The following is a 17,331-nucleotide window of genomic DNA, read 5'->3' on the forward strand; positions in this document are numbered from 1 at the left end:
ATGTTCATATTCTACTCATAGAAAGATTCACTTGTACCCTTGTAAGATGAACCACAGAAGTGAACCCTCGAATCTCCCTCCCTCCACCCATTCCCCCCTCCCGAGCAAAGTATCTTAAGAATTGAAAAACAAACACCACAGGTACTCTTTAATAAATTGGAACTAACTGATGGGCACACATGTGGGATATAAAAGTCACTGGAAATCAAGCAGGGGGCAGGAGGAGAAGGGGAGGGGCGAAACCTCACTTAACAAGTACAGTGAACACTATTAGGATGATGAGCACACTGACAGCCTGACTCAAGCCTTGTAGTAAAAACATTTGTACCCCCTTAAAGTTTTGAAATAAAAAAAGTAAAGAGACCCTGCAGCTAAAATGTGAGGCATCCCAGGTGTGGAGTTTGAACACTTTTACTAAGTACACGTTTTGAGATGTTGTAGGCCCTGAGAAATGGGTATAGTCACTTTCCTATGCTATCTATTGGTCAGCCAAATATATAAACATTTTGATGGAGAAGCAAGTCTAGATATTTAACCCCATAGTTTCTCTATTACCAAGGATAGAGAGGCCATTAAAGTCTCAGTTCCATGTTTTTATGCCTGAGAATGCAGAGAACTGGAATGCGGCGTGGGCTGCCTGTCTCTGCTCCTGACCCCTGAAGCCAGTGCGCTCAGGGGTTATAAGTACTCCCTCTTACCCTGCTGTCCTGTGGCAGTTACGCACACATGCCTGCCATTCAGAGTTCTGGAGTGTGCGCTGACATCCGTGTGTGTGTGAGGATAAACAGGTGTGTGAGGACGCAGGCCTTGCAGCTCTGCTGTCAGAGACCTCAGGTTACAATGTACCACCTGAAGAATGGCAGGGCCCACTCGCTCACTAGTGGACTTGCCCAGGGTATAATCTATGACCAGTCTACAAGGATCTTCTAACTATAGCAGCAGAAACTTGAATCAAATCAGAACATTGCACTGAAATCAACAACTACTAAATAAATGGACAATGAACAAATACTAAACAAAATATAATTCTTTCCATGGTAAATAAAAAAAATTGCTTTGAAGTCTTATATTTAAAGAGAAGAAAGAATCAAGAGATGTTTAGAAACCTTGGGAAGCCTGGTGGAGAAGGCTAAGTGGACATCTTGTAGCTAACCAATCAGGATGAATGAAGGAAAATTTTACTTAGAAACTAAAAGAGTATTCTAGTGTAGCAAATATCTCCATACAGCCCTCTGAACAGTGCCAGGATGCCTGAGTAATTTCTGACCAAGTCAGAGAATTATCAGTACCACCGCCTCAGAGGGAAAAACATGTCCCGGGTCATACTGGCCCCATCAGAGCTACAACTGACACTAATTAGGGTGGGAAATGTGATGAACCTGATTTGTCTTTCCTGAACTGATATAATCAATTCTACCATTCTTTTTCAGACATTCAGCATTTTTTACCTGCTTAGTAATGTTTGTGGCTGAGCTTTTGCTGAAGACTCTCAATGACCAATCTGATTTAGTTATAGAGGTGAATTTGACAGAGATCTTGGTCATGTTAACAGTTCATTACACAGGTAAAAACCCTGAGGTCTACATCTAGCTGCAAAATACTGTCTTCCTGCCTCTGAATAAAGCCTTTCAGCCTCGTGGTACATGCCCTAGTCCTGAAGAAAAGTTGTTTAAACATGTGATTTTTTTTTAAAAGACAGAGTCTCACTATGTCACCCTCGGTAAAGTACTGTAGGGTCATAGCTCACAGCAACCTCAAACTCTTGGACTTAATCAATTCTCTTGCCTCAGCCTCCCAAGTAGCTGGGACTATAGGAGCTTCCACAGTGCCTGGCTATTTTTGTTGTTGTTGTTGTCATTATTGTTCAGCAGGCCTAGGCTGGGTTCATACCTGCCAGCCCTGTGCCCTAACCACAGAGTTATGGGTGCCAAGCTGTGTGATGGTTTTTTTTTTTAATAAGAGTCTGACTGCCTCAATTCAAATTTGGCTTCATCACTTTGTGGCTTTGTGATCTCCAGCAAACTTTGGAAACTCAGTGATCTGTAGGTGTGATGGCGAAAATAATAGGGTTATTATAGGAGCCCATTAATCTGTGAAAACAATATAATGCCTGTTTGTAGGAAGCACCTAATATATCTTAGTAGCCATTATAATTAAGCACTTGCCCTATTTCTCCAAAGCCATTTTAGGCAGATCGAATCTGTAGGAAAAAGGCTATTGATCATGATGTTTGTATTTTCCTGTTTCTAAAAATGTACCCTTCTAAAAATTTCTGGAAACTAATTTATATCTATTAACTTGGAGTTGTTGGAAAATTTTGTTTGTTTCCAAAACGCTTATTTACGGATATAAGCCCTATCACTCACATTACTATGTGTCACCACTGGCATATATTATGTTGATTCTTAACACCTATTATGTTCATGTGTGAAACTGAACCCCATAAAAGCGGAGTTTGGGCATTCCTGCTGAAAGGAAGTGAATTAAAAGGGAGGGAAGCAGAGTCTTTGCAAGGAGAAAATTGTTCCTATCTCTCAAGCAGTGTCAGAATGTGGAAATGTTTACAAAATGCTCATTAAAAGAAATAGGAATTGCAAGATAGAAACAAAATCTGGTGCACAAGTTTACACTAGGGAGATAAGAAAGGCTAGGCCCCTATAGGGGATTTTGTTATCCAATTACTGCAACCTGACTTTTGGGGGGAGAGGAAGAGTGAGTAAGGGGAGGGAGAGAGAGAAAGAGTTTCCAAACTTGTCTCCAGTGACAGGAGACATTTACGCTCTGCAAGATAAAACTGCCACTTAGAGCCCAGGAGAGCTAGATCTTCCTGGGTTGGCCTGGGGGCTCGAGCGGAGTCATGGGTTTCCCAGTCGGGCGGCTGTGCGCTCTTCTCTGCCTGGTGGCTCACTTGGTTTCTGGCAGCCCCATCATGAGCCTTGAGCAGTCGCCTCTGGAAGAAGATATGCCCCTCTTTGACGATGTCTTCTCAGAGCAAGATGGTGTTGACTTTGACACCCTGCTGCAGAGCATGAAGGATGAGTTTCTGAAGACATTGAACCTGTCTGACATCCCCATGCAGGATTCAGCCAAGGTTGATCCACCAGAGTACATGTTGGAACTCTACAACAAATTTGCAACAGATAGGACCTCCATGCCCTCTGCCAACATCATTAGGAGTTTCAAGAATGAAGGTTAGTTTATATTTTCGCTGATGAAATTTGTCTTGGCTTTTTTTTTAAAGAGTAAATTTATAATGCCTGGGAATGACATACCTGGATCAGGGTATGTGTATGTATATAAGAGTGTGTGTATCTATTTAAGGGTGTACGTATACAAAGATGCACAAAATCAAAGCATGCTTGGTCTGTGTCATTTATATGGCCACTTCAGAACCTCAAAAGACACTCAAAAAACTCTTTAATCCAAAGTCACAAAATGTCTGTCATTTTGACATCATAATTGGGTCTTTTTAAAATTTTAATTTAGACACCATGCAATGTAAAGAATTAATGTTGGTCTGCTGCAGTATCTTCGTCTGCCCTTTTCCAGACAGGCCTCGATTTCCATTTTGGCTGTCAATTGACTACAATATTTATCAACTCTGCTCAGAATGAAACGATAAAAAAGAATACCCAGCAAGTTGATCTGGCAAAACACAAATCATTTGGATTTTGTTCAAACTTTGGATGAGTTTCCGTTTTGTGGCCTTGTTTAAGAAATGTCCATACAGGATGGAAACATATTTTAGAGATTCTTCCTAAAGTTGTGTTGGGTTTTATGTGCCACGTACCTCCCTGAAACACTGCTTATAGGAAATGTGCATAAACTCTTAATAGTACAGCTTATCATTTCCGTCTTTTTGAAGAGCAATGCACAAACTAAATTATTGGTGAGGAAAGTGTGTTTCCTACCCCGTATCTTTAAATTCAGTAACTAAATTCAATGAATGATCAAGTTAATCCTTCACTTAATATGATGCAAATGGGCAAAATAAAAAAAAAAACTTTTACCAAGTATATAGTTATAGTAGAGGCTGTGAGTCCAAAGAAATGAATTCTTTAATATTCATCAGTTACACTTTTATGATCATTAACCTGGTATAGAGAGGTTGTTTTTTTTTTTAATTGATGTTTGCCAGATGTTATTGAAAAGCAGAAAGGCAGTGGAAGAAATAGCTCAAGATTTGGAATTTCGAAAGCTGATTAGCTTTGTGGTTGCAGATAATTAGCTTTATTTCTCTGAGCTTCAATTTCCTTATCTGTAAAATGGAGCTAATAAAATCTATATAACACAGTGTTCAAAAGAAGTTACTGATAAAAAAGGGCTCCCATTGCCATGAAGTGCTGGACAGACTTTAGCGGCTGTTAATGAGTTACTTCAGGTTCCAGGACTGGAGTAAATGGTGAGTGGGTGTTCAGTCTATAAAGTAGTACTTGCCTTTACAGTTTAGTTGACTGCCAACATTTCTACTTGGTAACATATGTCTAATGTAAGTGGCAAGCTGAGATTACAGCTTCTTTTGAAGGTGAGTCAAAAATGAGCAGCCTCCTCCTGTGGGAACCCTCCTTCACACTCCTCAGCACTGTCAGCCCTCAGTATCTGGCTCAGGGCATGGGCGGAAAAATGTTGCTTTTGTTCCCTGGGAAAACAGAACCATTTCCAGTTCTCACTTCTCTTATGGGATTTGGATGATCCAGACCATAGTGTGGAGTTCACTGTGCTGGTTGTTACCTGAGAGCAGAGGCCAGTAACATATGGGCAACCCAACTGCCCACACCTCTGCTGTCTTCGGCTGGAAATGGGCAGCCTGAGGACGAATTTTGCCCTGCTATTGTCTCTCTTCTAACCCTGTTAGTCTTCTCAGTGAAGCTCCCTAGGAAATAAAGGCCAAAAACCCTCCAAATCTAACTGATTTGGGGAAAACAAATGCTACCTCTGAAGTGGGAAAATGTGCCCTCAATTCCTAGCACAGCTTTATCCTCTCCTTGTATATGGAGAAGTCAGTTCTCAAATCAAAGCCGATTTCTTCTGGTGTAAAATGAACAGAGGATCAATGCCTACAGTATCAGGTCATTGCAAGAACCAAATAAGACCATGCTTTTGCAAAGTACCTGGCATGTGATTTTGACAACAAATTCAGTTTTCTTGCCTGGAAATATAACTCCTCCATCTATTACTTACTGCACTTGCACATGCACAGAACTCCACAGTGAACTTATTTTTTTTAAACAGCTTTATTAAGGTACAATTGACACACATAAAGTCACACATATTTAAAGCATACAATTTGATAGGTTTTGACATATGAAATCATCCATTGAAACCATCACCACAATCAAGATAGTGAACATAGCCATTACCATCAGAAGTTCCTTGTTTGCCTTTGTAATCCCTCCCTTCCTCCCTCCACAGTGTGGTTTTATTCTACCCTTTTCTCATTCATGGAGCAATCATCTCACTCCCCCATGTTTAGTCTTCTCATGTTCCCTGTTCAAGGAGAGTCAAGTTTCTGATTTTTATGGTGGATGGACAACTCCCAAGCTATTTTTCTTACCCAAGAGGTCAGTGATATATTAGCATATGTGCCACGCCCATAACTCAGTTTCATCTGGTTCCCAGAATCATCACCTAATCAATATGTGTTTAAAGCATTGCCTCTGCTTAAGGCATCATGGTAGGACAGAGACACAGAAGGAAGTGAGTATAGGTGACAGTCACCAGTATGATGGCGATCTGTTTTGGAAGATCCATTAATAGAAAGACAAGTGAAACACAAGGTTGTAAATGATGAGGGTCAAAGGAGAGATATAGGGAGTGAGTGCTCAAATGACTCAGAGGGGAGTGAACTTGCAGGAGGAGAGGTGAGGAAGGGAGAATTTCACAGGGAGGGAGCAAAGTTGGAAAGGTGGAGGAGAGGTGAGAGAACTTTCCAAGAGTCAGAAGAACATATCCAAAGAGGCAAAGTATTGGAAAAGAAGGAATGTTTTGGAAAGTGGTAAATAAATTAGTGTATTCAGAACAGGAGGGTTTATGAAACCATTTAATTGTTCCACAAATATTAATTGAGCAACTGAATATTCCAATTACTGTAGAAGATGAATAGGAGGCTGGATCAGGTGGTTAAGACCTGTACATAGCTGGTCTTGAGAGCCTTGACAGTGAGTGAAGTTTATGTGTCATCTTACCCATTGACAATGTGTAAGACGATTTTAGATGGCACCCAGACAAAGCTATGAATCACATGAAATCATTCTATGTTTTTATTAATGTAGATTTAAAACAATGCACAAAAGTGTCAAATCAACCCTCCCTCTTCCATGAATCATGTTGTTTAGAACAAGCCTAAGAGAGGTAGTAAGTATAAAATGATCAGATCAAGCTAAAAAAATATTAAAAGATTATAATCTAAAACAGGGGCTCCATTGAAATCATTAATTAGGAATACAGTTGGGGAAATGCCACCAGTGATGACAGAGGGCAGAGAACCCAGCTGCATGTTTGGTGTAATGAAACCCTTTGATACGCTGATGGCAATGCCCTCAGGCCTTCCTTATAGACACGTACCACCTGAGGCAAGTGTGTAGAAGCTTTGTGCTCCCTGTACAATTCTCAGATAGAAAGTCAACGTGAGAGCATTTACTAAGACTAAACGACGTTTTGAAAGTTGTTTCATAAACATTCTTCAATGATTTGAACGTGCCAAACTCCATGCCAGGTGCCAGAGGGTGTAAGACCAAGGTAACCAAGCTGGATTTATTATCTCCCATCTCTCCTTACAGAAGACCAACAACAAATCAAATGCTGTGTTCCTTTTGGTTTATGGTTGTCAAAGACCTTGTCAAGCTTTGTTGTCTAGAGCAGAGGTCAACAAACTTTTTCTGTAGAGGGTCAGAAAGATAGTAGATATTTTAGACTTTGTAGGCAGTATGTTCTCTGTTGTGACTATTTAACCAGGCCAGCACCACAGTGCTAAAGTAGCCATAGATAGCACAGAAATGAATGGGGCTGTGTTACAATAAAACTTTATTTCCAAAAGCAGGTGGCAGGCCCAATTTGGCCTATGAACTATAGTTTACTAAGTCCTGGCCTAAATGGAGGTCTTGTGGGAAGACCAGTGCCCAACTGATTATGTGGGATCCCTACCCATCCACTCATTACAAATACAAAAACAAAAAGCCATGGAGTCCTCATCCCTGAAACTCTCCATATGTCCCATCGGATGGCTCTTCACTGCTTAGAGCATTGGGGACTTTCCCATAAAATCTCCAAGGTCCCTCTCAGTTCCCTAATTCTGTGGCTGATAAGTACTCAGGCAAGACTGGCTGAATTTTATCCCAGTCATTAGCCCTCATTTTCCATTTTAGTCTTGGCAGCTTAACTCAGTTGGGTATTCTACCATTGGCCTTTCAGGGTTTTCTGAGTCACGGAATGCTGACATTGTGTGTGTTTTCACTGATCCTCTGCCCTTATTCTCTCTGCATTAAGCTTTCTGCATAGACAGGCCCCCTTGTTACATAAATAAGCATCTGTTTTTCTCTGAGTCATACTGCAAATACGACCTTGCCAAATTTTGTTTTTCCAGATCTGTTTTCCCAACCAGCCAGTTTTAATGGGCTCCGAAAATACCCTCTCCTCTTCAACGTGTCCATCCCTCACCATGAAGAGGTCGTCATGGCTGAACTTAGGCTGTATACACTGGTGCAAAGAGATCGCATGATGTACGATGGCGTGGACCGGAAAATTACCATTTTTGAAGTACTGGAGAGCAGAGGGGACGAGGGCGAAAGAAACATGCTGGTCTTAGTGTCAGGGGAGATCTATGGGACCAATAGTGAGTGGGAAGCTTTTGACATCACAGATGCTGTCAGACGTTGGCAAAAGTCAGGCTCATCCACCCACCAGCTGGAGGTCCAGATTGAGAGCAGACGCGATGAAGCCGAGGACACCAGCAGGGGACGGCTGGAAATAGACACTAGCGCCCAGAATAAACATAACCCTTTGCTCATTGTGTTTTCTGATGACCAGAGCACTGAAAAGGAGCGGAAAGAGGAGTTGAATGAAATGATTGCCCATGAACAACTTCCGGAGCTGGACAACCTGGGCCTGGATGGCTTTTCCAGTGGACCTGGGGAAGAGGCTTTGTTGCAGATGAGGTCAAACATCATCTATGACTCCACAGCCCGCATCAGAAGGAACGCCAAAGGAAACTACTGCAAGAGGACCCCACTCTACATCGACTTCAAGGAGATTGGGTGGGACTCCTGGATCATCGCTCCACCCGGATATGAAGCCTACGAGTGCCGTGGTGTTTGCAACTATCCCCTGGCAGAACACCTCACACCCACGAAGCATGCAATTATCCAGGCCTTGGTCCACCTCAAGAATTCCCAGAAGGCTTCCAAAGCCTGTTGTGTGCCCACAAAACTAGAGCCCATCTCCATCCTCTATTTAGACAAAGGTGTTGTCACCTACAAGTTTAAATACGAAGGCATGGCTGTCTCTGAATGTGGCTGTAGATAGGAGTCCTGTGGCTTATTTAATACTTGTAAATGTGTATATTTGGTGTTCCTATTTAATGAGATTATTTAATAAGGGTGTACAGACAGTACAGGCTAGCTGCCGTAGGGAAATGGACAAGTTGGTTTCTTATAGGAAATAGATATTTTGCTATCTGCTCAGGTCCCTTCCAATCTGTTTCTCTTTGTTCTTGCCATTTCCTGGCAATTCCAATTCCATGTCCTTTTGGAAACAACAACCCCTAAGCAAAATGCAGTGTCAGAAGACACGTATTATGTTTATGTATGTACACACACACAAACTTAAGCAAATCTTTGGTTCTTTAGGGAAGGATTATATTCACATACATACATGACTCACTCAGTGTGCATGTGTTAAAGACCAACGGTGTGTTCTCAGTCACCTCTTCTGAGTAGGATTTATGACCAGATAATTTGCATCAAGACTTTAAACCTTCTGGAATGTAAGTGTAGCTTTTGTCACTTGAGTTTGCCATTGCTCAGAGCAGCAGGACCTGGTAAAGGTCGCTTCAAGGGAAGGGTTATTCAATGCTGAAGCCAAATGGCTTCAAAAGTCCTTAGAGGTAAAGGATGAACAATAAACAGCAAAGAATGAACCCATGGGAGACAGAGGGCAGTGCCTGGTCAGGACAGGAAAGCAGGACGGACTTTAGGATGTGAGGTGTTCCCGAGACAATAGGATAGCAAAACTGTCCCCTGTAACTGCTGTGGGGGTGGAGGGATGGCAGGGTTCTCAAAGGAGAGAAAGGGAAAGGACACAGATGCTGTCCCCAGATGTATCTGTAAAATCAGAAGCAGTGCTAAATGGAGAATTAAATCATGGGGACAAAATAAAATAAAATACCAAAATCCAAGAAGAGGAAAGGCAGCAGGGACCTGTTTGTTGGGCTCTTCCCCTCTTAGTACTTTTCTTCACTCGTTAGTCTTTTCCTCTGCCTCCTCACGTCCGTCTTACTCTTCTCCATCTTCTTCCTTCCCTCTTCCTTCTTTGTCCTGGCACCTCACCTTCTCCTCCCATTCCTGTGGCCCCTGTCTTCCTCGGCCCTCGTAGCTCATACTCTGGGCTACAAAAAGACTCCTAAAGCATGTGTTCTTAGGGTAAAAGGAGTTAGTGTTCTACTTTTAAAATTTTCTCCAGATATTGAATTTGATTTTATTTTAATGATATCCTTTATGAAATATTTTGTTCATGAAAAACACTTAAGTATTAGAAAAAAAGAAACAGTCCCATTTAAACAAGTGAAGGAATGAAAAGACACTGAGCAAATGACTTGAGAGGTAAGCCTGAATTTTGAAATCAGGTTTGCTCCATGGTGGAAACCCAGTAACCTTCCCATCTTCTCATTTTGCATCTTCCTATTTTGCAACTGGCTAGGACTGGGGGGCTGGGAAATGTTCCTGCCGGGAACAGACTGGTGGGTCTGCCCAGCAGGTGGCAGGGCAGAAGGACATATTGAGCATGGCTGCAGGCTAACCCCTACATGCTTCCCCAAACACATCCCAGGTTTGTATAGGAGGAGCCAGAGCGGAGAAGTTCCCAAACCTCTCTGGCGTCTGCAGGCAGCAACATGGGTGGGTGGCTCACACTGGACTTGGGATTGTGAGTTTCAGTACATTGTCCCCACTCACCCCACTTACCTTAGGAAAGCTTCCTTAAGAAGTCTGGGAAACTATCAGCCTCCTTTTAAGAACCACTTAAGGCTATAAACTCATATTGCACTAGACGATGGAGCCAGGGAAAGCTATTTTGAAGACTTATTGTCCAGTTTGGACCTTGGCTCCATAAATTTATTATTCCCTGGTGTCCAGAGGTAAAATCCTAGGGAACTTGTTGCTCATGGTAGAGTCATATTTTGATCATCAGTGGGTAAACAATGATCGATCATTTGAGAAGGCCAGGCAACTCAGAACACTCATTTGTGGAAGGGCCTCCAATTAACATGATGTCTGTGACTGCTGAGGGCATCTGTGTCGGTGTGGCTGGTTGTGGATGGCCATGCTCAGTATCTTCACTGGAATGTGGTGCATCCTTTATACTCCATGGTACTCAGTGTGTACTCACAGACTCCATGGTACTTCTTGTTTTACCATTCTTAAAGGATATAAAGTAAGACCTCAAGCTGACCAGGATAGCTCTGGCTAGATCAAATTTTTCTTTGTGTTTAAAATATATAAGAGAGTGGTGTGCTGGTCAACACCTTACAACCAGCAACTTGGGGTGGGGAAAAAGCCCTGATTTGTGGATTTCAAGGATGTAAATGTCTATTTCAAGCTTCCAACGTGATGCCAAATGGCTTGCAAGAGTCCTGAAAACTTAGTCAGCTCTCAGGAGCCACCTACAAGCTCCAGCACACTGCTGACAGTAGCGCACTGACATTAGTCGCTAAAGACGTGCCAGCTCTGGCTTTCCACTGTGCATGCTGCTGGCTTTCCCAGCCTGCTTGGAGAAACCTTGTCTCAAACACTTACAATCACTTATCTGTCAAAGGGATGTTAGGCTGAATCTAGCTGTTACAGATGTTTCTCTGTTACCCGTCCACAATGTAAACCACATTTCTATGATCTTTTTCTTCTTAGGGAAAGGAGTGCAGAAAGCCACATATTGGTCATTGAAATGGTCAGTAGTTGTATTTTTTCTTTTTCTTTTCTTTTCTTCTTATCAAAAAGTGAAAAGACATAACCAGCAGGAGAGTTCTTGTTCCCCATGCCCCTGGCTGCATGCCTGCACCACTTCCACTTCACTGCCTTGATAGGAAGCTATACAATTGTCAGGTCTTTAGAAAAGTGGAACTTACTCATGTCTTCTCTGGCCATAGACCTTCAGCTATGTTCTGCACTCATCTTCTTTTTATGGCAGAATTATCATCATTGAAGTTGATAAACCTAAATGACCCTCGAGGAAAATTGTCGCAGAAGGACTTGGGCAGCCAACAACCTAAATATTCATGTAAACATTTCTAAGCTTCCTACTATTTATTGATTGATGTATTTATTTTTGTAATATAATGTAGAATACCAAATAGTTTATTTTTATGTCTTTGCTTCCCTCTTGGACAGGGTCGTCTTCTGGGCTTTTCAAATAGAATCTTTCCTTAGAGTACAGCTCACTTACAATATGTAGTCTGTATTTTCAGCCCCCTCTCTTTTTGCATCAAAATGTTCTGTTACTCTAAGGAGTCTGCCATAAGCTTGCCATAATTTTGTATATTTGTGTCTTGTAGGCATGCTGTGAGCCCCTGAGTATATGTACTGATTTGTAAATAGCAGAGTTTTAATTGAAGTGTTGATGTTCCTGAAAATATTTAACCCATGAATCGTCACGACGTTCCATGAAGTGACACTGTCAGTTTATAGAAGAGGCAAATATTGTCAGGCTATGAGGGGACATGAGTGCTACTCAGTGAACAGATGCAGTATGGAATTCACAGTTTTCATCTCAAAGCAAGCCCGTCCCCTATGGCCTTCACCAACCCACCAAATCAGAGACTCAAATTTGACAAAACTGTTTGTTTCTGGTCTAACTACCCTATAAATGTAAAAAATGTTAAATTATGATTAGCAGAAGAGTCAGCCTCAAAGTGCCTAATTTATTCCTGTTGAATAATTCTTGGTTTGGGAAATTAATGATAAAAACCTTTTCCAGAATGATTATGAAATGTTTTAGTATTATTTAGGATTGATATTCTTCATGTAAAAGATATTGTCACATAAAGGAATGTTACATATTACTTCTTACTGAATTTTCAACAAACCATAAAGCACAGCAGAGTTTTGGCAAAAACTATCTGCGATTTGTTTCGAACACAGAAGGGACGCTGCTCTTTTTAAGGATGGTAGATCTTTTCAGAGTCATTGTGGGTTGTAGGTCTTTGTCGGTCTGCAAGCTCACATGTGGCCAAAGAGGAAATGCTACTCTGACTCTGCATTTTTGCTCCTAAAAAAGGACATTTGAGTTCATGTATTACATGGAAGGAAAGTAGATAGCACAGTACCATCACAGCATACAAAGGTCTTTCTGCATGTGGACTTGTGTTCAGAAGATAATAACCCCATCAAGGAATGACTGTTTGTTGTGACCCACATGTTTCTATCACACTCAAACACTGGTTTTGTGAGCCCCGCTCCCAATAGTGGTGAGGTGACCACTATGCCCACCTGACAATTATCCATGGACGTGGAAAATCCACTCACCATGGACACACCAAATCAGCTGAAGCATGTTCATGTTCTTGGGTAAAACCTGTTCTTTCTTCACCAAATCAATGTAGTGATTACAGGAATAAAAGGAAGGTGGAAATAGTTTTACCCTGTGTTCATAAGCTAAATATGTACATTCAAAACTGTCTTGTTAAATAAAATGGAAAAATTATTTTGGTGAAAATTGTTTGCAACTTATTTTTCCTTGAGATGAAATCCTTTTTCATCTCTCTCTCTCTCTTTTTAATGTTTCTGCTTCACAGTATATCTAGATGGAATAAAAACTGACTTGAGTGGCCTGAAGCAACAGTAAGTTGTTTTGAGCTTCTAAGCGATCTCACTGGAGAGTGGGATTTGGTTGTTATACAGTTCTCCCATTTCATATGACTTGGTGTGAATTCCACATGTAGAAAATCAAAATGGCTCTTCATTGTCAATAACTGGACAATATTTTTTCTTTGCATTCTAGATGAAGGAGGTTAGGGGCAGCAGTCTTGGTTAGCAGACAGACCCTGATAACTGTTCTGAAAGGAAGTTCATTCTTATGGCAGAACATGGGATTTGAAGGGCATTGGGAGAGCACTAGGTAGCATAAAATTCTTTCCATCAGACAATCGGCCTTAGCCCAGGGCTGGGTTAGGAGACCTGAAAAGCCATTCTCGTAACTTGAATTTGAATTCTTTAGTAACCTCTCCATTCTCTCCAATACATACTTTCATTTATGATGCCTCTCATGGTGCTGGGTCTAGAACTGCTCTCCATATGTGGCATGGCTGGGATGTGCCAGACGCCTTGTTCTGGGGTTTCTTCTCTCCTGACACAGCACTGGGCAGACCCATGACTGCAAGTTATTCTGGGGTGGTGGTGGTGGTGGTGGGTAGTTTGTTTAAAAAGTAAGAGAAAAAAATATTTTCAAAGCTCATATTATGCATTTAACAATATGTTACAAGTTCTAATAGTGCTCCTAAGTGAATGGATTTTTGTGGAATTGTGGGAACATAATGTCATGTGACTCTGGTCACACAGATGAAAGTCCACTTTTGCACAGAAGTGACTATTTGTAAATGAGGGGCCTATTTGGAGAAGGTGAGAGCTTGTTAACTTGGGTGGTTATAAATGGATTATGTGATTATCTTCCAACTCACTCTCCCAAACTGTCAGGTTACAAGAAACAGTTCCTGCCCTCTCTTAACCTTGCTCAGACTGTTCACACAGACCTAAAGTGGCTCATCTCATCTCCAGAAGAAAGCCCAGAAATACATGGGCACCTCAATCTATTTTCACTCTCCAGTATGATTGTGAGAATCTTATAAAAATTTAGGCCACTCAGTTCAGACTAAGATTCTTTGATGGGAGACTTGAAGCATCACTGTCAAGTCAGGATTTGGTAGAAAATTTTCACCAACAGAACACCAACTTTCTTGCACGGTGTGGGAGGGTGTTAGAAAATCTAGTTCTGACCCTTTATGATAATAGTATCCCTGATGAAATGTGTAACACGACCTTACCAATCAAAAGGGAACATCAGATGAATCTATTTGAAGAACATTCTGTAAAACGGACTGTACCCGTTAAATAAAAAGTCAATGGAAGGCAAAGAAAAATTAAGGAACTGTTATAGGTTAAAGAGATGTGACAACTAAATGCAGGAGATGATCCTGAATTTGGATGCTAGATGCCCCTTCATCCCCAAATAGGCAACAAGCACATTCTCTTTTTGTTAAACTCCCTACTGCTTGGATGGTAGTGTCCAAACTTATCCATTGTAGACTGTCAAATGACATTCATTTTTAAAAAATCTTCTGCAGATATTGGCTCTTTCTCAACAGCTGTGAGTAGTTCTACGAGGACTAACTAGGCTTTTGCTCAATGCTGAGCCTGAGATGCAAGCTGGCAGCATTAGAAATGAGATCTTTGCTCAGTAGGCAAATTCTGCCTACTGCAGCGTTCATCACCGTGGCAATCCCGATGTTAAAAAACGAGCTGCGATGAAACATTTTCCTGAAATAACCAAGCTCAATTCTCTATTCTCCAAAAGGAAGGATGCTTTTCAGGCAATAAACCATCTGCTTCAAGTGTTTAAAAAACAGATCTCCAATCACGGGTAATTTAAACTTCCTTATACCCCAGTTCAGTGTTTGATAAGGGAAGAGTGCTAACAGGATGGGAACTGAGTTACTATAATAAGAAACCCAGCCGGAACACAAACCAGCCCCCTGCATCACTTTGTTTATGCTCCAGACCCATCTGCTTTAATTAACATAATATTTACATGAGACCAGCTCCTGTTACGTCTTTTGCTGCAACTGTCACATGTTTTATTCTTTGAAGTTTTTTGCTTTTTGAAAAAGTTCCTGCAAAAGCACAACAACAGAAAATGCCTGAATCACATCATAGCGTTCTAGCTCCCGCGTGCAGGGCTTGCTCTAGGCAGTTAGGATCAAGTATCAAGTTGCCAGAGAAACTACAGGATGCCCAGTAAAATTTGAATCTGAGATAAATAATCAATGATTTTAAAATAAATAAATAAGTAAATAACCAGCCAGGGGTTGTGACGGGTGCTTATAGTCTCAGCTCCTGGGGAGGCTAAGGCAAGAGGATCGCCTGAGCCCAAGAGTTTGAGGTTGTTGTGAGGTATGCTGACCCCATGGCACTCTACCTAGGGTGACAGAGCAAGACTCCCTCTCTCTCTCTCAAAAAAAGAATAATTTGTTTAGTATAAATATCTCAAATATTGCACAGGGCATACTTATACTAAGCAATGTTCATTGCCTATCTGGCATTCAAATTTAATTGGATGTTTTTATTTGCTAAATTTGGCAGCCTAAGTCAAGTCTTGCTCAGAAGATTACATGAAGGGGAAGCAGCCACAGAGAGATAGAGCAGTTTGCCCCTCCATCCTAAAGGGTGATTCAGGCAATCACACATCAAGTCTAGAGGGGTCATTATTAAAGAGTAGGCACACTCTAGAAATTATACAGCCAGGCAGAGGCGGAATGGGATTGGAACCGAGGCAGCTCCTTAACCACTGCATAAGACCACAAGATAAGACAGCCTGGAGGCCTTCTACTTAAGCCCAGAAAAGTCGCAAACTTTTATATCCATTTTCTTATGAAATCTGCCTGTCAGCAAACTGGAAATCCCCACACCTCAGCCAGGAGACACCAAGCAGGGCTCTTGCCTGCGGCCCCAGGGCACTTCACAGCCCCAGGCAGGGCTTCCCTGGGCTGTTCTGTCTCCCACCAGGGGCTCCTCTAGCTTGCTTTCTTTTCCTCCTCTGAGCTGCCCTTCACTACTCCATCCTTGAGAATTTTCTCCTTGTTCCTTCTTATTGCCCTTTCCCAACATGGTTAAGAGCCCACTGAGAATTCTGTGTAGAGACAGACAAGGAGTGATGGAAAGGACAGTCTGGAGTCACATGCACAGCCTGCCCAGCCCTGCACAGCCCTGGGGCACTCTTTGGTTTTTTGACGGCCAATCATCAGGGTTGCCCAGAAATTTCTCTCAAGGCTGGGAGCCTGGAAGGTGCTGGGTGTGAGAGCAGAATGCATCCCACTGACACTGCTGGCCGGGCTCTCTGTGCCCCACAGACACCCCCAGCATCCTGGTCAGCTCTGTCTTTGCAGACTTTCTCTCTCCCACCCTTCTCCCTGGCTCCCGCCTTGAGATGTTTTTCTCTTCTGTTTGGCACCCACTGGGGAAGAGGCAAATTTCCCCAGAACTTCAGAAGATTCCCAACTGATCTTGCTGACATTTCTATTACCCTTCCTGGGAGTCTTCCCTACTCTGAGCCTTGAAAATCTTATCCTCAAAGTTTCTATATATATAAATTTTTTTACACTGACTTTGCTGACTTTGCTTACTTTATTTATTTATTTATTTTGCAGTTTTGGGCTGGGGCTGGGTTTGAACCGGCCACCTTCGGCATATGGGGCCAGCACCCTACTCCTTTGAGCCACAGGTGCTGCCCGACTTTGCTTACTTCAGATTTCATAAAGTTGAAATTGTTGGAGAAAAGGCTATTCAGATTCAAAACAGACAATTCTGACAGACACTACCAAATGACTTTTTAATACTTTATGCCAAATTATAATCCGTGAGCTGTGTATAACAGTGCTGTTTCTATACAGTTTCCAATATTCAATACTATTGTTTATCTTGGCAGATGTTGTTAGGGGTTGAATTATGTCCCACCCCAATGTGGAAGTGCTAACCTTCAATACCTTATAATGTGACCTTATTTGGAAAGAGCATCCTGACAGAGATAACCAAGTTAAAATAAGTTCATGAAGTTAGACTCTAACCCAATATGACAGGTGTTCTTATGAAAAGGGCAAATTTAGAAGCAGAGATAGATGTGAACACGTTGAGAACACCGTCAAACACGAAGGCAGAGATCATGGTGGTGCTTCTACAAGTCAAAGAGTCCCAAAGGTGGCCACTAAACCCCCAGGAGCTACAGGACAGACGGTTCTCCTTCCCAGCCCTCGGAAGGAACCAGCCTGGCCAGACATCTTGATCTGGGTGTCCAACCTTTATTTTCCTCTGCCGCACATTGCAAGAACAGGGGCGTTGAGCTACACATTAAATACACGAA

The 17,331-nt window shown here is 42.0% G+C and overlaps 1 protein-coding gene across 2 annotated transcripts; it reads left to right on the plus strand.

Moving 5' to 3' along the window:
* Positions 1-2,699: 2,699 nt before the first annotated feature.
* BMP10 (bone morphogenetic protein 10) lies at positions 2,700-12,894 on the plus strand. 2 transcript variants are annotated; one of them, XM_023515317.1, is made up of 3 exons: positions 2,744-3,191; positions 7,583-8,458; positions 11,115-12,894. In XM_023515317.1, exons 1-3 carry the CDS (start codon positions 2,858-2,860, stop codon positions 11,285-11,287), a joined length of 1,383 nt encoding a protein of 460 aa, XP_023371085.1. In that variant the 5' UTR covers positions 2,744-2,857; the 3' UTR covers positions 11,288-12,894. The 2 variants fall into 2 exon arrangements, with proteins under 2 accessions (XP_003793496.1, XP_023371085.1); XM_003793448.2 differs by lacking the exon at positions 11,115-12,894 and having other exon boundaries at positions 2,700-3,191; positions 7,583-9,675.
* The last annotated feature ends 4,437 nt before the right edge of the window (positions 12,895-17,331 follow it).

Source organism: Otolemur garnettii, unplaced genomic scaffold, assembly GCF_000181295.1.
Source record: "Otolemur garnettii isolate 467f Iridium unplaced genomic scaffold, OtoGar3 scaffold00068, whole genome shotgun sequence".
NCBI classification, from domain to species: domain Eukaryota; kingdom Metazoa; phylum Chordata; class Mammalia; order Primates; family Galagidae; genus Otolemur; species Otolemur garnettii.

Excerpts from the sequence above, each read along its gene's own strand:
- BMP10 (XM_023515317.1), top strand. The coding sequence starts at position 2,858 with ATGGGTTTCCCAGTCGGGCGGCTGTGCGCTCTTCTCTGCCTGGTGGCT. Across the intron at positions 3,192-7,582 it reads TAGGAGTTTCAAGAATGAAG|ATCTGTTTTCCCAACCAGCC; the intron begins GTTAGTTTATAT and ends TTGTTTTTCCAG. Across the intron at positions 8,459-11,114 it reads CATCCTCTATTTAGACAAAG|GGAAAGGAGTGCAGAAAGCC; the intron begins GTGTTGTCACCT and ends TTTTCTTCTTAG.